At 34.8% G+C, this 25,999-nt stretch overlaps 2 protein-coding genes across 2 annotated transcripts in view; both read left to right on the top strand.

Annotated features, from left to right (window-relative positions):
- Pgm2l1 (phosphoglucomutase 2 like 1) overlaps positions 1–25,663 on the top strand; it is a 77,366-nt gene extending 51,703 nt beyond the window's left edge. Inside the window, exons 10-14 of the mRNA XM_004863246.4 lie at positions 845–938; positions 1,217–1,346; positions 1,598–1,787; positions 4,644–4,777; positions 19,922–25,663. Of these exons, the coding sequence (XP_004863303.1) occupies positions 845–938; positions 1,217–1,346; positions 1,598–1,787; positions 4,644–4,777; positions 19,922–20,024 (651 nt within the window). The 3' untranslated portion in view covers positions 20,025–25,663. The remainder of the gene's footprint in view (positions 1–844; positions 939–1,216; positions 1,347–1,597; positions 1,788–4,643; positions 4,778–19,921) is intronic.
- P4ha3 (prolyl 4-hydroxylase subunit alpha 3) overlaps positions 24,365–25,999 on the top strand; it is a 67,330-nt gene continuing 65,695 nt past the window's right edge. The window contains exon 1 of the mRNA XM_087211328.1: positions 24,365–24,468. The gene's annotated coding sequence lies outside the window, so the exon portion shown is untranslated. The remainder of the gene's footprint in view (positions 24,469–25,999) is intronic.

The following is a 25,999-nucleotide window of genomic DNA, read 5'->3' as shown; positions in this document are numbered from 1 at the left end:
TTAATGTTTTCCTTATTTATATCTATGGCAAGAAAATACATTTTGAGCACAAAAGAAAAAACATACTTGTAAAAACAAGTATATTATAAAATTATTTTTTATTGTTGGCAGTAGATTTCTTAGCCTTTTTATTTTCATATTTTGTTGAAAGAGTAAAGAAGTGAATTAGGAAACTTCAGGGCATGTTATAAAGTGAATAGTAGTTCATGAAATGTAAAGACCTCACATCTAATTACTAAGAAGGGCCTTCGTGACTGTCTTGGTGATTTTATTTAGGCCACAGTGTTATGGAAAGGTACACTTGGCTCAAGCATCACTGCAAACCTAGTGGCTTTTGATTATTAGGAAGACTAAATCATATCCTTCATAAGCAGTCTATATTAGTGGTTATAATATAGTTTAAAGAGCAGTTTTTGGGAAGCAATGTAATTGAACCCTGCCTCCATCTCTCACACACAGCACCTTGGGCAAATTTACTTCACCCCTGAGCCTCTTGTTTTGGCAGCAATGTTTGTGAGTATTAGAAAAGATGATGTAAAGCACCTATTGTAGTACTTAAGAACCAATAGATAATAACAACATATCACTTTGTAACTATATTCATCATCACTAATAAATATTGGATTATATTTTATGTACATCATCTTTTAATATGCTGTGTAAATAGTAGATCGTCGGTAGTGGCAGTGTGAATTTAGGCACTTTATTACTGATTGGTGTATCATTATATAATCTTTGTGGACTAAAGATCAAAATAGAAGATCATTATATAAGTGTTATGTGCATTTAGGGATAAGTTTTTCTCTAACATGGTTATGACAGAGTAGCTTCCTCTGCATTTCAGGAAACATTACCAGGTTTTAAATGGATTGGAAGTAGGATAAAAAACCTTCTGGAAAGTGGAAAAGAGGTCCTTTTTGCATTTGAAGAGTCTATAGGTATGTAGTAAATATTACATTTTTAAAAATTTAATTGAGAGCAATTTTTTAGGTTTTATATTTTGAGTTGTAAAAACTGCAGAGAACTCAAAAAGATGTAGTACATTTCTCATCAGACAAAAAAACTGAACCTAAAGGCTCCCTAAATATGTTCAATATTAATGGATTTCATCTATTTCTAGGCTCTTAAATTCACTTTTTCTTCTGAATAAATGTAAAACTACTAAAATTATAGGCTTAAATGTTTCCCTTTTCTAAAGACATTTTTTAATTCTCAGGTTTTCTGTGTGGAACTTCGGTTTTGGATAAAGATGGGGTGAGTGCATCTGTTGTTGTTGCTGAGATGGCATCTTACCTGGAGACCACGAATGTAACATTGAATCAGCAACTGATTAAAGTTTATGAACAGTAAGTTCTGTTATACACATGCTAGATCAATCTTTCTTTTTTGTTGTTGTTGTTGTTGTTTTGGCCTTATCCTTAGTTTTCTAAATTTGTTTTTTTGAGGATTGGTTCATCTTTTTTTTTTAAAGCATTAAATTGTCTGAATTAGGGACTACCACTTCCTACAAAATATTATAAAATAGGCTTATCTTTAATATGTACATTTCTAAAGAGTTATCTGAAATCTAACCTTAGCACTTTAAATCCTTGTCCAGATATGGTTATCATATGTCAAAAACTTCGTATTTCTTATGTTATGATCCACCTACCATCAAAAATATATTTGAAAGGCTTCGCAATTTTGATTCTCCAAAGGAATATCCAAAATTTTGTGGAGAATTTGTTATCCTCCACATACGGGATGTTACCACTGGATATGACAGCAGCCAGCCTAATAAGAAATCAGTAAGTACCTATTTTTTTCTAAAGAATGAAGAAAATTTAATGGCCAAAAAACCTAGAGGTAGGACAGTTTTCATTTAGGCTAAATCCAATTTCCTCATATTTACTAGTTTATTATATAGATTAGAAGTTAGGAACAATCAGATGAAAGAAATACATAGGTAAAGGTACTGAGGGTGAGGGAAAAGTAGGAGCTCCCATGCCTTCTTTGTGCATACCACCCTCCCAGCAAACCCTTACTAACCCCAAAACTCTTGAAAGAAGTACTTAATATTTGTTTTAATTTTGGTTTTCTTTTCTTTTTTTTAATTTTTTTTGAGATAGGGTCTCACTATGTAGTTTAGGCTGTCTTGAAACACAGGGATACTCCTGACAGAGTTCCCAAGTCCTGGGATTACAGGTGTGCTCCACCACGCCTGGCTGAAACTATCTAATTAATTTTTTAAGTTTTTAACAATTTGTAATAATTTATACTATAGCAAAATAGTGGAACTTTTTTGAAGTTAGAACTCATTGTTTTTCTCCAGAGTAGTTTTAAGTCCACCAGCTAGTATCTCTGACTCTAATCTTCATCACTCCCCAGATAACCATCTATACTACCCTGGGGAGAATACAGGAAGAGAGAAAGAGAGACAGAAAAAGGAAAGAGAGAATATGTAATGATGCTAAGTAATGTTGAAAATAAACTAAAAAGCTTATCATTTCAAGCCACACATCTTTCTCATTTTCAGTTTGCTCTCCAGTTTTACTCCCTATACCTGTAGCCAAACAGAACAACGTATAATTCCTTACACACATACATTCTGTTTATCTCTGTATTTCTCCTCCCCATTTCCAAAACCTCTATTTCCATTTTTTTCTTCAATTCTTTTTTTCCCTTTAAATCCCCTTTCCCTTCCTTCCCTCCCCACTTCCCTTATCTCTTGTTCCCCTTCCCATTTGAACAAGTTCTTCCTACTTCCTAATATCTTTCCTCTGTTTTCATCATTATTTATACTTTGGGTTTCTCACATAAGAGAAACATTGAGATAGCTGAACTTGCACATTTATTTCACTTAGGATTATAGTCGCAAGGTGTATCCATTTACCTAAAAATGTTTATCTTTATGGCAGAGTAGTACGTCATTGTATATAGATACATTCTTTATCTGTTCATCTGTTGATCGGCATATGGGCTGTTTCCAAGATTTAGCTATGTTAAATTATGCTGCTATAAACATTAGTATGCATATATCACTGTGGGATGATGACTAACTCTTTTAGGAAGATACTTAGAAGAGAAATAGCTGGGTCAAATGGAACCTCTAATTTTTTGATTGTTTGTTTGAGATAAGAGTCTCGCTGTGCAGTTCCAGCTTGCCTTAAATTTACTGTATAGCCCAGGCTGGCCTTGAATTCATGGCCATCCTCCTGCCTCAGCCTCCCAAGTAGTTTTATTTTCTGAGGAATCTTCCATACTGATTTCCACAGTGGTTGTACCTATTTACACTCCCACCAGCAATGGAGACTTCCCCCACATACACACATAGATAGCCTTGCCAGCATTTGTTATTGGTTGATTTCTTAATGATAGCCATTCTTTCTGGAGTGAGATGGAAAAAAGGGGGAAAAAAGAGTGAAATGGAATCTCAGTGTTATTTTAATTACATTTTTTGAATGGCCAATGATGTGGAGTATTTTATCATGTATTTATTGGCTGTTTGCACTTCTTCATCTAGGAAGTGTCTGTTTGTTTCAGATGCCCATTTTTTTTTTTTTTTTTTTTTGGTGCTGGGGATCAAACTCGGGTCCTTGTGCTTGCGAGGCAGGCAGCGGAACCACTGAGCTAAATCCCCGGCCCTTCTAACTTTTTTTTTTTTTTTTGGTAGCGGAGATGGAACTCGGGTCCTTGCGCTTCTGCAGCAGGCGGTGTTTATATATTCTAGATATTAGCCTTTTGTCTGAGGAGTAGCTGGCAAAAAATTTTCTGTAGGTTGTCTCTTCACTCTGAGCACTGAACTTTAGAGCAGGTAGATCGGGCTTCTACTTTTTTTTTTTGGTACCAGAGATCGAACTTGGGTCCTTGCACTTGTGCAGCAGGCAGCAAAACCACTGAGCTAAATCCCCAGCCACTACTTTTTGTTCTACCACTTAGCTAATTGTTCTAAGCAGGTCATTTACTTTCTTTAAGCCTTGTCCAGATTTTGGCAGTAATATTGACTTAGCAGGATTGTTGTTGAAGCCCAGAGATGATGTACGCAAGGTATGTAATCCATTGCCTGGATTATTATAAGGGTCTATATAAATGACATGTTTATAAATTATTATGTAGGTAATCTTTATATTTTATAATTTTAAAATTTAAATACAATGTTTATTTTTTAGTACTGGGAATTGAACTCAAGGCCTTTGCACTGAACTATCCACAGCCCTTTCTAAATTTTTTATTTTGAGACAGAGTTCACTAAGTTTCCCAGGCTGGGCTCAAACTTACGATCCTCCAGCCTCAACCTCCTATAGTGCTGGCATTATAAGCTGTGCTACCACACTTGCCTTAAAGTAAGTTTTTAATTGTGGTTAAAAACACATAAAATTTACTGTCTTACCCATTTTTAAGTATACACTTAACTAGTGATAAGTATATTCATATTGTACAACAGATCTCTAGAACTTTTTCATTTTGCTAAACTGAAACTCTTTACTCATATTAAACAACAACTTCCAGTTCCCATCCCCCTAAACCCTGGCAACCACCATTCTAATTTTTATTTCTATGAATTAAACTACTTAGATACCTCAGAGAAGTAGAATGTATTTTACAGTTCTCAAAAATGAGTAAGATGCCATGTATAATTAAGCTGTTATTGCAATTTTGCATAGGTTCTGCCTGTGAGTAAAAACAGCCAAATGATTACCTTTACTTTTCAAAATGGTTGTGTTGCTACTCTTCGGACAAGTGGGACAGAACCAAAGATAAAGTATTATGCAGAGATGTGTGCACCACCTGACCAGAGGTAAGAGTAGATTTTTAGACATATGTATAAAAGCTTTGTTTAGATATAATTCACATAAGATATAGTTCACTCACTTGAAATGTACAATTCATTGGTTTTCTGTGTACTCAAATATTGTACAACCATTAATACAATCAATTTTTAACCTTTTCATAGTCCCCAAAAGAAGCCCATACCCATTAGAAATCATTTCCCTTTCCTTCCTTCAAAGTACTAAGTAACCACCAATATACCATCTTTCTCTATAGATTAGCTTATTCTAGACATTTCCTATAAATAAATCATATGATATGTAGCCCTTTGTGATTGGCATCTTTTACTTAGCATAATGTTTTCTGTGTTCATTTCTTCTTTATTCCTTTTTTAAAATTCTGTATTTAATGTCTTAAAATATTCCATTGCATGGATATAACATCCTTTTAATATATTTATCAGTTAGTGGATATTCAGGTAATTTCCATTTTTTGGTTATTTCATTACGAACCTTTGTGAACAAGTATTTATGTGTGGACATATATGTTTTTATTTTTCAGATATACATATATACCTAGGAGTAGAATTGCTGGGTCATGTAATGACTCATATGATAAAATGTTAAACTTTTTCGGGTCCTTCCAGATTATTTCCAAAGAAGCTGCTTCATTTGGAAATTGAATTTCTATTCTTGAAAAGACTCACTGAGCTTTAACTATTATATGATGAACATAAAGAAATGAACAACAGCTGGGCTGGAGATGTAGCTCAGGGATAGAGCACTTACCTAGCATTCCTGAAATTCTGGGTTTGATCCTCAGCACTGAAAGAAATGATTAGGAGAGCAGGTCATGAGGGCAGGAAGCAAGCGCAGATCTCCTCAGTATTGAGGACCCAATTCTGGGCTTCTCACAGCTAAGAACATGCCTTATTACTGAGCTTTGTCGCCAACCCTGGATGATTCTTTAAAGGCACCTCAAGTGAAGAAGCAAACCTGCAGACCACTCTGCCATTCCCATTTACTTGCAAATAGTCCTCTTAAACTCAAGAATGAACCACCCCTTGCCCACACTCCTAGGGCAGAGAAGCTGAGCCAGTCCCAGCACCCAGAAGGCAGCTCCCCCACCGCCATCCCATGCTCGTAGGGCAAAGAAGGTGAGCCGCACAGGTGCCAGAAGTACCCCCACACACACCTTGGAAATGAGAAGACACATAAACAAGTCTCAAAAACAGACTTCTGGATCACCTACAGCAACCCCAAAGGGAAACGAGATGGAACAATCTGATACTCAACCACTTGGACTCTCTGAACTGGCAACAAAGGAGGACCTGGGAAAAATGAAATCAGAAATAATTACTCAGATAGCAGCAAATATTTTGCTCATAGTGCAAGACATGATTAATAAATCTAGAGAGGACAGAGATTAAAAAAAATAGAGGATCTGAGGAACATGATGGAATCCCAACATAGGAAACAAATGGAATCCATAAAACAGATACAAACAGATTTCCAAGAGATTGAAAACTCCATTGAAAGTCTGAGCAGCAGAATGAACCAATGTGAGGATAGAATTTCACATATAGAAGATAAGATTGCAGTTAGTGAGGAGGAAAAGAAAAATTGCTTTAAAATTGTAAGGGAACACGAGAAATCAATCCAGCAGCCGCTAGACAATGCAAAGAAGAATAACATAAGACTGATTGGAGTCAGTGAAACAGGAGAGAGTGCAGATGACATAAAAATCTGTTCACAGAAGTGATGGCAGAAAACTTCCCAAGGAGGGGAAAAGAATTTGGCATACAGATAAGTGAGGCATATAGGACTCCAGCTAGCCTTGATCAAAAAAAATCTACACATAGGCATATAATAGTTAGGATTCCAGAAATCCAACAGAAGAACAAAATTCTACATGCAGTGAGAGAAAAGAAACAAATCACATACAAAGGAAAGCCCATCAGAATCACAGCAGACTTCTCAATGCAAACCCTCAAGGCCAGAAGAGCTTGGAGTGATGTATTTCAAGCCCTAAAGGAAAACAGCCTCCAACCCAGATTGATGTACCCTGCAAAACTATCTTTCAAAATGGATGGAGAAATAAGATACTTTCATGATAAAGAGCATCTCAGGAACCTCATAAATACCAAACCGGCACTCCAAAAACTTTTAGACAATACCCTAGGAAAAGACAATGAGGATCACAACCCCAGGAAACCCAGCAGAATTAATCCATTGGACGTGACAAATTAAATGCATAGGGGGAGAATCCAACAAAAAGAAAAAGTCATGACAAGGCTTTAAAAACTTTTAACTTCATCTCCCTAATGAGTGCATAATTCAGTCTTATTATTGCACTGATTAGTATTTTTCTGCTTCTAGAGTTGCACATCATTCCTTGTGCTATACTGGCTATTTATCATCTTCTTATGTCTACTTTTTAATTGGGTTGTCTATTAATGAGCTGTAAGAGTTCTTTATATATTCTGGTCATAGGTTATATGCATTGTAAATATAGTCTGTTTAAGGACTACTTTTCATTTTAATGATGTCATTTAAAATTCTAAATTTTGATGGAATTTAATTTATCAATTTTTTTCTTTTATACATCATGTTTTCTGTATCCCAAGTAGTTCTTGCCTACCCGAAATTCATAAACATTTTCCCTTATAATTTCTTCTTAAAGTTTTATACTTTTTTTTGCACTTTATTAAATTCTTTTATTGGTACATTATGGGTATACAACACAATTACATTTCTCATTGGGAATTGTACCTTTACATAATGCATCTTGGTTCTTATTTTTTCCCCATTCCTAGCCCTCCCTTCACCTCCTCCACCCTTCCCTATTTACAAAGACTTTATTTCCATTTCTTCCATTTCTCATTATTTTTCCTTTCCCTTCTTTCCTTTCCCCTGCCCCTCCCACTACCCCTACCCCTTTGGACCTTTTCTTCCTATTTTGCATTATCGATTATTCATTCTAATCATTGGTACATTTTAGGTATACAATATAATGACATTCATCATTGGAAATTTGCACCTTTCCATAGTCTCTCTTGGTTCTTATTTTTCACCCTTGCCCAAAGCTTTATACTTTTATTCCTGAGTAGGAAGAACCAATATAGTGAAAATGGCCATAGTTCCAAAACTACTATATAGATTCAAAGCAATGCCAATTGAAATTCCAACAGTATACTTTGCAGAACTAGAGAAAACAATCCAAAAATTCATCTAGAAACAGAAGAAACCTAGAATAGCAAAAGCAATTCTAGACAACAGAGACATGGCTGGGGGCATCACAATCCCCAACTTGAAACTATACTACAAAACTACTGTGATAAAAACAGCATGGTACTGGCAAAGAAACAGATCTGAGGATCAGTGGAATAGTTTAGAAGATGCAGTAACAACTCCAGACATACTCAGCCACCTCATCTTTGACAGAGGAGTCAACCAACCTCACTGGAGGAAAGATAGCCTCTTTGCTTAATGGTGTTGGAATAACTGGATTTCAACCCACCAAAGATTAAAACTAGACCCATATCCATCAACATGCACTAAACTAAAACGGAAGTGGATTAAAGATCTAAATATTAAAATAGAAACACTAAACTTGCTGGAAGGTAAGTTAGGTAGAACTCTTGATGACATTGGCATAGGAAAAGACTTTATGAACAAATCTTCAGTAGCACGGGAGCTAGCACAAAGAATCAACAACTGGGATCTCACTGTATTAGAAAGCTTCTGCACTGCAAGAGAAACTACCAACAGAGCTAAGAGACAACCTACAATGTGGGAAGAAATATTTAGCAGCTGTAGCTCAGACAAAGGTCTGCTATCAAGAATATATAAAGAACTGAAAAAAATCAGACCTCCCAATTTCAAAGACCCAATTGAAAAATGGGCATCTGAAATGAACAGACATTTCTCAGACAAAGAAGTAAAAACAGCAAGTAAATATATGAAAAAATGTTCAATATCACTGGTCATTCGAGAAATGTAGATGAAAACAACACTGAGATTCCACCTCACCCCAAAAAGAATGGCTGCTATCAAGAAATCAACCAAGAACAAATGCTGGCGGGGGTGTGGAGAGAAAGGAACTCTTCTCCATTATTGGTGGGAATGTAGATTGGTGCAGCCACTGTGGAAATCAGTATGATGATACCTCAAAGAACTAAGACTACGGGTCCCATTTGACCCATCTATTCCCCTACTGGGAATCTTCCCCAAAGAATTAAAAGAATAATACCACAGCGATATATGTGCACCTATGTTTATAGTGGCACAATTTGTAATAGCTAAAGCTTGGAAACAGCCCAAGTGCCCATCGACTGGAGACTGGATAAAGAAGATGTGGTTTTTTTATAAAATGGAGTACTAGTCAGCCATAAAGAACGAGAAACTAGAGAGATTTATAGCTAAATGGATGCATATTGAGGCCATACTCTTAAGTGAAATAAATAGGACACACATGTGTAAATACCAAATAGTTTCTCTAGTGTGAGAAATTGAAAGTGTAAATAAGGATGAAAATGATTAAAATGAATAATTGATAATTTGAAATAAGAAAAGTTCCAAGAGTTTGGGGATGGTGGAAGGGAAAGGGGAAAGGGAAGAAGGGAAAGAAAAAAATTATGAGAAAAAAAAAATGGAATCAAACTCTGTGTAGATAGGGAAGGGTGGAGGGGGTGAAGGGTGCACAGGTAGTGGGAGAAAAAATTAAAACTAAGATGCATCATGTTCTAGTACAAACGCCCAATGATAAATGTAAATGCATTTTATACCTAAAATGTACTAATAAATATATATATATATTTTAAAAAGTTTTATACTTTTAGGCTTTCATATTTAGGTTCATAGATCCCTTCAAGTTATTTTCATGTATGGAAATATAGGGTTGAGGTTAATTTTTTATATACGGATACCAGGTGTTCTAGTGCCATTTGCTAAAAACACTATCTCTTTCTTGGCTCTTGAATTGAGTTTATATTCTATAAAATGCTAATGTTAAATAATCTTTCAAAAGTCAGTGGACCATATATGTGTGGTTCTATTTCTAGATTCTCTGTTTTATTCAAATGACCTATATGTCTTTCCTTACACCAACACTGCCTTGATTACTGTAGCTTTAGAAGAAGTCTTAAAATTAGGTACTAAACGTCTTCCAACACTGTTTTTGTTTTTGTTTTTAACTTTTCTAGGTCCTTTGTACTCCTACGTAACTTTTAAATTTCAATATCCAATTCTTTATTTATAGCAAGTATACACAGACCTGAATTTTTATATATACCTTGTGTTTTCTGATCCTGCCAAATTCAAGTACAAGTTCTAGGGGCTCCTAGAGATTTCTTAGTATTTTCTCTGTAGATGATCATTTCATCTACATATAAAGATTTTGCTTCTACCTTGCCAATCCTATCCTAATTGTGTCATTTTATTGCCAGACTATTTTGATTGGGCCTATGTTTCAAAGTTTAATGGACAGATAAAGAGTAAGCATATCTGCCCTTGTTCCCCACCTTAAGGAGAAAGCATTGTATCCTCTCCATTCATAGAAGTAGTTTTTGTTGGAAGTATGGAGTACATTTCTTTGATCTGTTGAAAAGGTTCTGTTCTACTTCCAGTACTCCTGATAGCTTTTACCATGAACAGCTGTAGAATTTAGTCCAATACTAGTGACAGGATCATATGGCTTTTTCCTTTCCTCTGTTAAAACGATGACTCTTGGGGGTGGATCTTCCAATGCTGAACCAACACTGTCATCCCTATAACAAAACCACTTTCTACATACTGCCAGATCTGACTTCTAATAGTTTGTTTTGTTAAACAAATTTCTATCTACGTTCATACTTTTTCTTCTATTATCTTTATCCAGTTTTAGGATTAGCACAATGTTGAGTTCCTAGAATGAGGGGAGAAAGTGTTCCTTCTTTTTTCTGCTTTAATTGTTTGATATGATTTATCAGGTAAAATGTTTATGAGCCTGCTGTTGTCATATAGGTAGGTTTTCAAGCTAGGAATATACTTTCTTTAATAGGTGCTATTCAAATTTTATATTTCCTCTTGAGTTAGTTTCATTAATTTGTCTTCCAAGGTACTTCTTAGAAGTTGTCAAATTTATTTCAAAAAAGATTTTTGTAATATGCTTTCTATATCCTTTTAAATCCTGTAAAATCTGTGGTAATGTCTCCTAGATCTTGATGTTGTAATTTTAAAAATGTATAATTGATATTGTGTAATAGAAAGAAAAGGTCTAAAGGAGTAGAGGAAGTGGGAGGGGTAGGGGAAAGGAAAAAAAGGGAAAAGAAAGAATATGAGAAAAGAAAAAAAATGGAAACAAAGTCTTTGCAAATAGGGAAGGGTGGAGGGGGTGAAGGGAGGGCAAAGGAAAGGGAAAAAAAATAAGAAGAACCAAGATACATCAGGTAAAGGTACAAGATCCCAATGATGAATGTAACTGTATTTTATACCTAAAATGTACCAATAAACTTAATGGGGGGGGGAGAAATGATTAGGAAATAATTTGTATTTATTGCCAAATATTTGTTTTCTGTGTCTAATATAGTTTGACATAATCTTTTCAGTTCATTTCCTTGAGTATAAATTGTGACTAAGTTAATTCATCACAAATTATTAATGTTTATTAAACATATCCAAAGGCTAAACATATTAAAAGTAGTACCTCCTATAATGTCATTCACCAACATATTTTTGCAAAGGAGTTTTATTGTATTTTGTGAGATTTTTTGTTGTTTTTTGACTTTTTGTTGTGGTTTTGTTTTGTGGGGTTTTATTTTATTTTATTATTTTTTTTTTTTTTTTGGTACTGGGAATTGAACTTGAGTCCTTGTGCTTGCAAGGCAGGTGCCAGAACCACTGAGCTAAATCCCTGGCCCTTGTTTTGTTTTCTTAAAAACTTCTTGGTACATTTTAGGTATAAAATACGTTTACATTCATCATTGGGAATTTGTACCTTTACATGGTGTATCTTGGTTCTTATTTTTTCCCCATTCCCCTTCTCTCCCTTCAATCCTTCTACCCCTCCCTATTTACAGAGACTTTGTTTCCATTTTCCTTTTCTCATATTTTTTCCTTTCCCCTACCCCTCCCACTTCCCCAACCCCTTTAGACCTTTTCTTCCTATTTCACATTATCAATTATTCATTTTAATCCTTATTTACACTTTCAGTTCCTCACACCACAGAAACTATTCTGTATTTACATATGCGTGTCCTATTTATTTCACTTAAGAGTATGGCCTCAATGTGCATGCATTTAGCAATAAATGGCTCTGGTTTCTTGTTCTTTATGACTGAGTAGTACTCCCCTTTATAAAAAAACCACATCTTCTTTATCCAGTCTCCAGTTGATGGGCAATTGGGCTGTTTCCAAGCTTTAGCTATTACCAGCTGTGCTGCTATAAACATAGGTGTGCATATATCGCTGTGGTATGATTCTTTTAATTCTTTTGGGAAGATACCCAGCAGAGGAATAGCTGGGTCAAATGGGACCTCTAATCCTAGTTTTTTGAGATATCTCCGTATTGATTTCCACAGTGGTGTTGCACCAGTCTGCACTCCCACCAACAATGGAGAAGGGTTCCTTTTTCCCCACAACCCCGTCAGCATTTGTTATTGGTGGATTTCTTGATCGTAGCCATTCTTTCTGGAGTGAGGTGGAATCTCAGTGTTGTTTTCATGTGCATCTCTCAAATGACCAGTGATGTTGAACATTTTTTCATTGGTTTATTTTCTGCTTTTACTTCTTTGAGAAATGTCTGTTTATTTCAGATGCCCATTTTTGGATTGGGTCTTTAAATTTGGGCATTTTGACTTTTTTAAGTTCTTCATATATTCTAAATAGTAGTCCTTTGTCTGAGGAACAGCTGATAAAAATATTTCCCACATTGTAGGTTGTCTCTTAGCTCTGTTGGTGGTTTCTCTTGCAGTGCAGAAGCTTTTTAATAAGATGAGATCCCACTCATTGATTCTTGTGCAACTTCATGGGCAACTGAGGTTTTGTTCATAAAGTCCTTTCCTATACCAATTAATGTCTTTGAGAGTTCTACCTATCTTATCTTCCAGCAAGTTTAGTGTTTCTATTTTAATATTTAGATCTTTAATCCACTTCCATTTTAGTTTAGTGCATGTTGATGGATATGGGTCTAGTTTTAATCTTTGGTGGGTTGAAATCCAGTTATTCCAACACCATTAATCAAAGAGGCTATCTTTCCTCCAGTGAGGTTGGTTGACTCCTCTGTCAAAGATGAGGTGGCTGAGTATGTCTGGAGTTGTTACTGCATCTTCTAAACTATTCCACTGATCCTCAGATCTGTTTCTTTGCCAGTACCATGCTGTTTTTATCACAGTAGCTTTGTAGTATAGTTTCAAGTTGGGGATTGTGATGCCCCCAGCCATGTCTCTGTTGTCTAGAATTGCTTTTGCTATTCTAGGTTTCTTCTGTTTCTAGATGAATTTTTGGATTGTTTTCTCTAGTTCTGTGAAGTATACTGTTGGGATTTCAATTGGCATTGCATTGAATCTATATAGCAGTTTTGAAAGTATGACCATTTTCACTATATTGGTTCTTCCTACCCAGCAACAAAGGATGTCTTTCCATTTTCTTACATCCTCTTCCATCATTTTTTTCAGAGTGCTGTAGTTTTCAATGTAGAGATCTTTTGCTTCCTTCGTTAGACTGATTCCTAGATATTTCATTTTTTGGGTGCTATTGTGAAAGGAATTGTTTCCCTAATTTCTCTCTCAGTGAGTCTGTTATTTGTGAACAATTAGGCTACTGATTGTTGACCTTGTATCCAGCTACTCTGCTGAATCTGTCAATTAAGTCTAGAAGTCTTTCGTTGGAGTTTTTTGGGTCTTCTATGGAGAGTATCATGTCATCAGCAAATAATGACAGTTTAACTTCTTCCTTTCCTATCTCTATTCCTTTTATTTCTTTCTCTTGTCTAATTGCTGTGGCTTATGTTTCCAGAACTATATTGAACAGGAGTGGTGATAGTGGACATCCCTGTCTTGTACCTGATTTTAGCATGAAGATTTTCAGTTTTTGACCATTTAGTATGATGTTGGCTGGTGGTTTTTCATAGATAGCCTTAATCAGGTTGAGATAAAGACCTTCTATTCCAATTTTCTATAGCGTTTTTATCATGAATGGGTGTTGAATTTTGTTGAACGCTTTTTTTGCATCTATTGAGATGATCATATGTTTTTTGTCCTTGGCTCTGTTAATATAGTGTATTACATTTATTGATTTAGGTATGTTGAACCATCCTTGCATCCCTGGAATAAATCCAACTTGGTCAGGGTGTATGATCTTCTTGATGACCCTCTGTATTCTGTTTGCCAGTATCTTGTTGAGGATTTTTGCATCTATGTTCATTAGAGAGATTGGCCTGTAGTTTTCATTTTGATCAGGTCTCTCCTTGGTTTTGGAATCAAAGTAACACTTGCTTCCAGGAATGAATTTGGAAATATTACTACCCTTTCAATGTAATTGAAGAGTTTAAAGAGTAGTGGCAATAGTTCTTTAAATAAATGTCTTATAGAATTCAGCAGTGAAGCCAGCCGGACCTGGGCTTTTCTTTGTTGGTAAATTTTTAATTACATTTTCAATTTCACTGATTATAATTGAGGTGTTTAGAATTTTTATTTCTTCTTCATTCAACTTTGGTAATTCATATTTATCTAGAAATCTGTCCATTTCTTTTGTGTTTTCCATTTTCTTATAGTACAGGTTCTTGACGTAGGTATTGATGATCCTCTGGATTTTTGCTGGATCTATTGTGACTTCACCTTTTTCATTCCTAATTGCATGGATTTGAGCCTTTTCTTTCCTTTTTTTTTTATAAGGTTGGCTAAGGGTTTATTGATTTTTGTTATTCTTTCGAAAAACCAACTCTTCAATTTGTTGATTTTTTTGTATTGTTCTCTTAGTCTCCATTGTATTGATTTCTACTCTGATCTTTATAATTTCCTCCCTTGAGCTTTAGGTTTGTCTTCCTCTTCTTTTTCTATGAGCTTGAGGTTCAGTATTAGGTTGTTTGTTTGAGCTCTCTCTGCTTAATGTGGGCATTCACTGGTATGAATTTCCCTCATAGAACTGCTTTCATTGTGTCCCATAGATTTCTGTATGTTGTATTGTCATTATCATTTAATTGTAGAAACTGTCTGATTTCTTCTTTAATTTCCTCTGTGACCCATTGGTTGTTCAGGAGAATGTTATTAAATTTCCATGTGTTTGTGGGGTTCTTGAGGTTTCTTATGCTATTGATCTCCAATTTTATTGCACTATGGTCTGATAATATACAGGAGATAACTTCAGTTCCTTTGCATTTGCTTAAACATGTCCTGTGAGCTAGCATGTGGTCTATTTTGGAGAATGACCTGTGTACAGCCGAAAACAATGTATATTCTGATTTTGTGGGGTGGAACACTCTGTAGACATCTATTAAGTCCATTTGTTCAAAAGCTTGGTTCAGTTCTAGTATTTTTTATTGATTTTTTTGTATAGATGATCTATTTGTAACAATGGGTTATTGAGTTCCCCCACTACATTTGTATTAGTGCTTATTTGGTTTTTCATGTTCATTAATATTTGTTTTGTATAGTTGAAGGTATTAGTATTTGATCCATATATATTTATGATTGTCATCTCTTTTCTTAGATTCTTCCCTTTACAAGGATGTAATGACCTTCTTTGTCTCTCTTAATTAGTTTTGGTCTGAAATCTACTTTGTCTGCAAATAAGATAGCTACCCCTGCTTTTTTCCAGGTTACTATTGCATGGAGAACTATTTTCCATCGTTTTACTTTTAGTCTGTGAATTTCTTTTTGAATTAGGTGTGTTTCTTTTATACAGCATATTGTTGGATTTTGCTTCTTAATCCATTCTGCCACTCTGTTTCTTTTGATTGGTAAATTGATGCCATTAACATTGATGGTTATAATTGATACATATTGACTCATCCTTGTCATGATATTTTACTGTTGTTGACTCTTTTATTTTTTATTTTTCCCCCTTTCCCTTTAATTTCTTGCCTTGCCTGATGGCTTCACTCTCTTGGGCCTCATGGAGTTGTAATCCTCATTGTCTTTTTCTGGGATATTGTTTAGAATTGTTTGGGGTGCTAGTTTGGTATTCATGAAGTTTCTCAGGTATTCTTTGTTGTGGAAGTATCTAATTTCCCCATCAATTTTGAAAAATAATTTTGCAGGATACAACAGTCTAGGTTGGAGGCTATTTTCCTTTAGGGCTTGAAATACTTCACTCCAGGCTCTCCTTGACTTGAGTGTTTGTGTTGAAATGTCTCCTGTGATTTTAACGGGCTTTCCTTTGTATATGATTTGTTTCTTTTCTCTAACTGCTTGTAAGATTTTGTTCTTCTGTTGGGTTTCCAGGATCTTCACTATTGTATGTCTAAGTGTAGATTTTTTTTTTTATCATGGCTAGTTGGAGTTCTATATGCCTCACTTATCTGTATGTCAAATTCTTCTCCTCTGTTTGGGAAGTTTTCTGCTATTACTTCTGTGAACAGGTTTTTTTTAATGTCATTTGTACTTTTTCCTGCTTTTTTGTGGACCCTGTCAGTCTTATGTTATTCTTCCTTGCATCACCAAGCAGCTGCTTGATCCATTTCTCATGGTCCCTTACTATTTTTAAGAAATCTCTCTTTTCATGGTCACTAACCGCAATCCTGTCTTTTATATCTGATATTCTATCTTCACATTGGCTCAATCTGCTGTGAGTACTTTCAGTGGAGTTTTTAATATCCTGGATATCTGTTTGAATCTGTTTTATGGATTCCATTTCTTTCCTATGCTGGGCATTCATGGCTTCCATCTTGTTCCTGTGCTCATCTATTTTTTTTATCTGTTTCTGTTCCAGAGTCTCTAACCATGTCTTTCATTCTGCTCACCATCTCTGTAGTTCTCTGACAAGTTATTTCTGTTTTGAATTTTTCTAGAGCCTCATTCATCTGTTTTGTTACTTCCCATGCTATCAGTTCAGGGTGGCCAGGTGGTTGATTATCAGATCTTTCCACCTCGTTACCCCCAGAATTTGCATGTGGTGAGCTAGAAGTCTGGGTTTGTGCCTTGTTTAGGTGTTTTCTCATTTTTAATTTTGTTGTTGATGCTGTTTTTTGGTTTAATTCCTGGGCTGATACTTCAATATTGCTTATTTTGAGTATCTTTATTGCTTGTATTTAGAACCCTAATGGAATGATTGCTTCTCAGAAGTATCTTCCAGCTGTAGCTCATCTTTTTAGGCTTTGAGTCTCTAATGACTCTTAGGCAATCTCATTTTCCATATACCAGAGAGGACAAGTGATTAGATCAATCATGACACCTTAGCCCAGTTGACACAATCAGCATCAACAATAGCATCAAACACAGCTTAGACAATGACAATTTGTGGTAGCAGTTAATCTGTCACCTTAACTGCCCATGAGCTAGATCAAAATTGAGGGCCAGCCCAAAATATGTTTGTAGTAAATAAACCCTTCTATATAGCAAATTTTCTCTTCGGGATAAGGATTTAGAGGGGGTTGGGGAGGGAGGGATAGAGAGATCAAAGGAGAGGAAAAGGTTAGAAGTGAGGCTAGAGGACACAGAAAGATTACGCAAATTTTGGGAAACTGTTGAAAATAAGAGGAAAAGATGGACAGAACAAAGACAAGAACAGAACAAACTAACAGCAATAGGGGAGCTAGAAACTGTATTCACCTTCCTATAAGAATAGTGACAGTGGAAAGAAGGAAAGAGAGAGAAAAACAATTTGAAATGGAGCAGGAACAGGAACAAAGAGAGAAATGCAGAATAAGAAGGGAGATAGAGAGAAAGAAAAGAAAAGAAAAAAATAGAGAGAGAGAGAGAAAGGGCCTCCCTCAGGGTATGTCTTTGCTGACCTGGTAGACAATGTGGGCAGCAGTGTGCAGATCTAAGTTGATTAGTCTCAGCAAGCCAGCTGTAGTCCACTGAGATTCAGGCTGATTTCTGGCTGCAAGGCGCAAGTTGAGGTCCCTGGCCTCCTGCAGAATTGAAATCTGCAAGGTTCTACTGCAGGTTCTAGCTGTTCTCCCCACTAAGTGAGTCCAGGTTCCTATGGGAGGTGCTGATCCCACCAACCCACCAACCACTGTGGTCCAGTGTACCTTTATTGCAGAGATTTTCTTCACTTTCCCAGTGGGCTTCCCTTTTCATTGAGGAGCCTCAGAGAGGCCCTCTCTGTTGTTCACTTCTGCTCTATCTTCTGGGGCTCATAACCATGGCCTTTATGGGCCCCCAGCGCCTCTGCAGTGCAGATTCAGATACCACAAAGCCCACTCAGCCTATGCTGAGTGCTCCAGCAGGCTGCTGCTGGCGTCACCTGACAGTTCCAGCTCCAGCGAGCTGTTGTTGGTTTTGTTTTATTTTGTTGTGGTATTGAAACCAAGGCCTTCACACTGAGCTACATACTTAGCCCTTTTTATTTTTTTGAAACAGGTCCTTACTAAGTTGCTAAATTGCTTAGGCTAGGCTCAAACTTGTGATCTTTCTACTTCAGCCTCCCAGGGTGCTGAGATTATACAGGCATGAACCACCATGCCCAGTGGAAAGGCAGTTTCTTGAAATTGCTTTCAGAACCCAACCAGAATATATTATTTTGTATTTCCTCATACCTTTGCATTAAGATTTTGTTTATGTTAGGGAGAAAAAAGACCTGAAGTCATGTAGAGCAGACTTTCAAGTTAAGCAAATTGGGTAATGCTATATTTGGTTTAAAACAAAAGATGATTATTAAAATAATGAGAACTGATTTGTTTTGTACCTTATAAAATGACCATGAAGGAAATTTAAAAGAAGCTTTCCTAGAAGTATTTTGGGCAGTAGTAGCTCCTCAGTGATTGTCTTGAAGGGCTTACTTGAAGTGAATATTTATTTTATTTTAACATTTTATTCTTTTTTTTTTTTTTTTGTACCGGGGATCAAACTTGGGTCCTTGCTCTTGTGCAGCAGGCGGCAAAACCACTGAGCTAAATCCCCAGCCCAACATTTTATTCTTTTAATCACCTCTCCTTCTGCCACCTGAAAGATATATCACATTATCCCATGACATCAATATTGAGTATTCTTCAAAGTATTTCAGGAAGCCTTTTATCATGATGAAACAGCTATCATTGTACAAACCAAGCCTGTTGTCTCACAACGCCAAAGAAAGAAATCACAGACAGAAACGAGTTTAAAGGAGAAAAGTTTATTGAAAATGTAAGAACAAAAAGGGCTCCTGGTAGCTGGGAGTGATCTCAGAAAGTAGAGTGTCTCATGGCCCCTCAGTGCAAAACTTTTTATGAATAACCAGAGCACAGGAATTGCTCACTTGCCCAGTGACCATCTATCACACGTGGCCCTGGGTTTAAAATGACTTTTTGGGGGGCTGGGGATTTAGCTCAGTGGTTTTCCCGCCTGCTGTGCAAGCGTAAGGACCCGAGTTCAATCTCCAGTACCAATAAATAAATAAATAAATAAATAAATAAATAAATAAATAAAAAGGAAGGAAGCTTTTAAAAAACATAAATAAAATAAAATAAAATGACCTTTTGGAACTCAGTCTCTCTAAACTAGCTACTCAGTATGAAGAATTTAAAGGAAACCAGTTTTAAAAGAAAACTGGTTATTCTGCATTTTTAAGTTCCTCTAAACTTGGCCCTTAATGTAAGGAGGGGTTGCATTCTATGTTGCCTGAGGAACTCCTTTCCTGATCAAAAGTCCCAGTTTCACTGCCTATTTTTATTTTAATTCTTATCAGTGTGGCTGACCACCCAATTCTACTTTAGCTCCTTTCTCTAGCTACCTGCCTATTCATAAGCTAACTAAACTGTCTTTTACAATAATACTGCAGTATTAATGTTGAAAGCTTATTAAATTGTATGACCTAGGAGAATATTTTAGCTATATTTTAATTCATTTCTTATCATGTGCCAAGAAATTCCTGTTATTGCAGTTCAGTTTCTGTTCATGATATTTTCTTTATATATAATTTTTAGGGTCTAATTTTTTTATTGATTGTTTTTCTCTTTAGCAGGTATATGCTCTCGTAAAAATTAAAATAATTTAAACAAATTTTAAGGCTGTGAAAATAAAGAAGTTTTAAATTCTCAATCTTTTTCTTAGTGACATTACCTTCCTGGAAGAAGAATTGAAGAAACTCATTGAAGCTCTGATAGAAAATTTTCTTGAGCCCAGCAAGAATGGACTGATCTGGCGTTCTGTGTAGGGCACATCCATGCATTATGACTTTGTACTAACACGTGGAACAAACTACCAAGAACTCCATGCATTGAATCTCCTGTTAGCATTCTCTATCTCATTTGGCCAAGTATCTTCTTCCTTTCTTTTTCTTTCTTTTCTTTTTGTTCAGCTGACTAAACAAACTGTATAAATTTGAAATGTAAATGGAAGGAAATGAATCAGATGTTTGAATCCTTTTGAATGAAAGTCATTACATTAAAAGTGTTCTGGTAACACATCATTCTTCCTTTAACAGACATAACAACAACAAAAGTGAGTTGTCTTATTGAAGTGTGATTGATTAAGCTTAGTAATCCATATCTAGTACTTGTGTATAGCATGGTTTTTAAAAAGGCAATAAATGTTACCTAATTATAGGATTAGAAATTAATCCATAAAAATGGAATAAATGGTAGTAGTCCTACATCATTATGGAAAAATGTCATTGTTACATCTTAGGTATTAATTTATAAATTAAAATATTTATAATAGGGTATTTAGCATTTCTAGTTTAGTACAGATGTTATAATATGTGGTTTCGTATCTGTTTCTGGTGCCCTTGGTGCAGTGTAAATTTACTGTATGTATTTAAAACTCTGATGTTTATGAACAGAAAACAATAGTGGCAATATTCATAATGGCTTTGTTCTTGTCAAATTTCTTAGTGCCTTCTCAAGTCTGATGTGAACTGAAACAGTGTTCCTGCACTGAATATAATTTTATCAATTTTCAGTTACAGAAAATCTTCCAAACTGTACAGGTACCTCCTCTATATCAAGTGAGTGTGTTGATTTTTAAATACTATGATTGTATAAGAAGATCTGAACGAAAGCAAGTTTAATGTAACTGTTAAGTATCTTCAAGTTAGGTTTGTGTCAGTTATCTTAACCTGTAGGAAAGAAAAAATTCTGAACTGATAAGTGAGCTCTGAATTTATTTGATAGTCTTAACTTTGGAATAACATTTTTGACAATAGATTTATTCCTTTATCTGGTGAAGTAATGCTAATTTTAATAAAGCATCCAGATTTTAAATACTAAGAAACACTAAAACTAATGATTAAGGCTAAGTTTCAAGTTATTCTAACATTTTGCTGGCTTCTGTTGAGTTTCTGATCACAAGAATACTCTTTATCTGTTTTTAATATAGAAAAAAATTTTTAAGAAAGTAACTTTTGGTTGATTTTATAGTCTTCTGAAAAGATTTAATAGAGAACTGCTGTTTAATCTTTGTAAGGTCTATCTTCTCCTGTCCAGTTTGCAAAATACACATATATAGCTGGGGTAACAAAAGCAAAGTTTTGGGTGTAATCACCTAGATAAATTGCCCATAGGAACAGCACTGATATTAGAGATTTTATTCCTTAAAAATTAGTAATAATAATGTAAAATCTGAACTGATTAGAATGTTGATTAAATCACAGTTTGATTTGTTTTAGCTGTCAGCTAACTTTGCTTGAGCTCATATAATTTAAATATAATTTTCGAATTATTGTATTGCCACTATTGTTAATTTGTTCCTTCCTTATTTTATCTCTAGATCTTGTAGGATTGTAGATAATAGCTAGCAAAATGTAGAGCACCATTTTTTTCTGAATGAATTTGTTTTCAAAAGCTTTGCACTAAAGAAGAAATGTGTAGAATTTTTTATTTTATTTTAAAATGTGAAAAACACTTTTTGTTTTGTTAGCTTTTAGGAATGTAGATTGTAACTTAGGAACAGGCATATATTCTACAGAGTGGTATAAACAATGTTGTATATGTATGAAGAACACTGTATTTGGTTTTAGTATCTGTGTTTCTGTGACCAAAGAACAAAAGGAGGCTAAATATATATGACAGCCCATTCATAATCACTAGAACCATGTCATGATTGTCATTCTCTTATGAAGAAAATAATTTTATTTTGGGTGCTTTAATATAATGCAACATGGAAAACATCTTAAATTGAAGATTCCTTGGAGTTTGGATTCTTCTCTAAAGAATATTAAAGTCTAAAGTTGAAATTAACAAAATTTTATAAATGTTCCTGAAGTATATAGATTGAGGGCACTATTTGATTCTACCCAAACTCTTGAGTCTGTCTGAGCATGATATTTAACATGAATGTAACATAGTGGATACACATTGCCATCAGGATAAGTTCAGTGACATCCCAGCAGGCAGAAGTGCTGTCCTATGGGTGTCAGTTGCAGGCACTGAATTGTTCATCTTTTTCTTTTTGAACAGACTCAGAATCTGTGTATGAATTTTCATTGAACATGTAAATAAAAGCTATTTTCTGCATGGGAAAAGAAACGAATGGGGCAAGATCAAAGCATAAATTGGAAGTAAACAGTAAAAATAGAAAATATAAAGCCCAATAAGACAGCATAAGAAGTGTTTCTTGTGAAGAATAAACCTAACACCATAAAGATAGGGAATAAATTGTGGGCAAGGTTGTTCACTTGCGTTTATTTCTTGGTATAATGAGCAGATAGTGAGCCTGTTGTTTTCCTGTATTAGAGATCACTAAAAACAACCCAGTTTTAGGAGGTGAAAATAAGTGTTTCTGTTACAAATTAAATTCCTGCTAGGATTTTGTGTTCGGAATCATGTGAGAACTAAGGAGGAGATTAAGCAGAAACAAAAAGGAATAAAATATAGGTTAGAAAACAAAGACCTGAGAAAAAGTTGAAAGAATTATGGTCATTTAACTCTAGAAAGGAGAAAGCTGTTGAGATCATTTACTAAGTCATGAGTTATTCACTGAGGCTTTTATTGAAGGACTTAAGTACTAATGTCATACTGTTCTCCATCTCTAGGGAGGAGGACAGATCAGACAGAAAATTTTTCATTTTTTAATACTTTTATTTATTTTTGTTTTTAATATATTTTATTTTATCCCATTCCCCCCCTCAAGCCCCCTCCTCTCCTTATGTACAAAAGCTTTGTTTCCATTTTTTCCTTCTATTTTCACTTTTTTTCTTGTATCTTCCTTCAAGAAAAAGGATTTTTTTAAAAGACAGTATGAAATGCTTAAGATTTAAGAATTTCTTGGGCAGAATTTCTCATAAAATCTCCCATTTGAAATATTTTTTGTTTTTAAGGGAATAAAAATTGTTTAATGTTAAGGGATACACTAAATGGCTTTTTAAAAGATCTTTTCTTGCAACACATATTTTTAAAAATTCAGATTGGAACAAAAAATCATGTTGTAAAAAGCACTGATAACATTTGGATTTCACCCTTACCTATAAGAATTTAGCTCACAAAATAATTTTTGTATATTTTGAGTAGCAGATGCGTGAGTGCAATGAATAAAGACCTGCTTGGATGTTATTTTTTAGCTGACCTTGAGAGTTAAGTGAGAAATTGAACACAATTCTATTTCTCTTAAAGAATGTATAGCATTATAGGATATTTGAGGGTTTTGTTTTAAATATAAAGTATTGTTAGTTGGATATAGTAATTCAGTAAAGAGGTTCTGAGAGATTGGATATTTTGTAATATCTGCATACTGATACAACAGACGTGTTAGCTGTAGTCAACAGGAGAAATTGTTCTATGAACTGCTGCTATTGATGTTTTTTCCACATGCTTTCCATTGATGTTTTTAATGCTTGAAAAAAAAACCCAAATTCTGCTTAGATACATCTAATTTTTCTCTCTACCTCCCTCTTTCCCTAGGCACTCTTCAACATTTTCTACCTGTGAAAAGCTATTTATATGTTACCTCACTGATAAGATATCTTAACTATTCATTCAAAATGCTTTAAACTTACTCATAAACTGTTTACTTATGGACTTTTTAATTTTATTATTGTCAGATTATTTAAGATTATTGTAAGAAGAAATTTTAAATCTGTTTCATAATCTATTTTGGTCTGTCTGATATTGCTTTATGTTAATTTATTATAGCCCTTTAAATTCATTTGTTTTCTGAACTTGCTCTAGAAATGATGAGGAAGCAATCATACCAAAATGGTCAGTTGATCTAGCATTTTATATCAGTTTCCTTATACTTTGGGGAGCCAAAGCACAAAATTTCCTCAAATTTTTTCACATATTTCCCTCAAACCATTTTACTCTAAGCCATAAGTCTAAATAGAGAGAGAATGGCTCATTTTCTGATTCTTTACAAAGCATAGCTTTAATTCCAGTGGGAAACAAAATTAGTATTGGTTATTTTCAAATATTTACTATACTGTTACATTTACCAAGTCATCTTTCTTCTTTGTTAATTCAAGACTATGTACTTTAATAAGAGAACCTACAAGAATAAGTGAAATGATCAAAGTAGGAACAAAGTGACATATCTAGAGTTTGCGTCTCAATTTTTTTCCACCAGCAGAACCCTAAAGCAGAGGAGCATGAAGGGGAAGGAGGCCTGAGAGCAAAATCAGAAGCAGCCCGCCACTGACATGAAATTTTGTGTTCTGACTTTATATTGTAAGTAAATTTTGCATTCGCCTTAATAAAACTTCTAATATAGAAATGATATCTTCAATCTTCACTGAAACTGGTGCTGCCAGAAAGGAGCACTGTGTTTATCATGTGGCCTCTCAGTGTTCTCTCCTAACATCTGCATGCTCAATTGCTGCATATCCCTGGGGGTATACACACTGACCCCAGTATGAGAAAGATGAGCATAGAATATATGGAGGATATTCCCTGCACTTTAGAAACTGACCTTCTAAATCACTAATACTAAGTTAAGCTGACTTGAAACTGTTATGTTACTGTTGAACCTTATTATACAGTCTGAGATATTGGCCAATTTGTTCTCTTTAACTTATTGAGATTCCTTGACTAAGAAGGAGCACTCATCATTTCTTGACACCTAAAAGAAAAGGAGAGAAAAGAGCTCTTAGCTCCCTGAGAGCAAGAAGCATGATTTGTAATTTTTCATATCCATATACCTAATTTAGTACCTGTTATAGAGTGCTTAATTTGTTTTAATAGAAATTAAGGGATCTTATTTTAAGGAAGCAAATAGCTTTTTAAAATTAAAAAATGTTTCTAATTTGGTTTTTTTACATGACTCTCATTACTGAAATTTATAAGTGATGTAATAATCAGTTTCTGTGGGGAGAGCAGAGCACCTTTCTACATGGAAATTATGTATAATGCCCAGTATTTTACATCCAAAGCAAGCTGCTAGCCAGAAAGGGTAAGAAAATATCTATGTAGATTTGATACGTAGTCTAAGTGTGATTTTGAGCTTACTAATCATACCTTCTAAGTAAGTTACAACTAATTTAATACTATTTGGTCTGTTTTTGCCCAATGTTATGATTCATTATGTGTCTTACTTTATATTAAAAAACAAAAGTCTGCTTCTGTATATGGTGAGGCCTTCCTGTTATAGGCTAAAGTAAGCTTTGAGTATACATCATTAGATATGACATCAAATATATACAGTTAAGAATGAATTATTTTTCTACGTGTGTAGCAATAGTTCAAAATTGTACCCCCATTTTAACAGTTTTTGTCAACATCCATTTTTTTTCCTACAAAAATACCAGGGTGAATTATAAACTACTGCCTGTGAGAATTTGCACTTTATGTATTTGTGTGTGAATTTCTTGTGGTTTTAGTCAAAAGAAGTGTTATCAGTAATAAACAGGTCTCTTTATTGGCATGAGTTTCTGTGCAATTTTTATTATCTTAGATACTATGTAGTTCATAAAGCTTCCAACCCAAACTGAAAATGTCTTTTAAATATGTATAACATAGCCTATGATGTACTTAGAGTTTAAATAAATATTCTGGCTCAGCACTCAATAAACATTTCATGATCGAGTCATCACAAGTTCCATAAGTAGGGGCTGGGAATGTAGCTCAGTGGTAGAGCACTTGCCTAGCATGTGTGAGGCCCTGGGTTTGATCCCCAGTACCAAAAAGGAAAAAAATTCTTTCAGTCTTATTTTTCTCTTTCTCTCCTTCAGTTGACCTAATTTATTTGTCCATATTAGCGCTA

This window comes from Heterocephalus glaber, unplaced genomic scaffold, assembly GCF_053883595.1.
Source record: "Heterocephalus glaber isolate CG9 unplaced genomic scaffold, H.glaber_assembly_v1.0 deba00001428, whole genome shotgun sequence".
NCBI lineage: Eukaryota > Metazoa > Chordata > Mammalia > Rodentia > Bathyergidae > Heterocephalus > Heterocephalus glaber.
The sequence above is the reverse complement of the archived record's forward strand: the minus strand, read 5'-3'. Positions and strand labels throughout refer to the sequence as shown.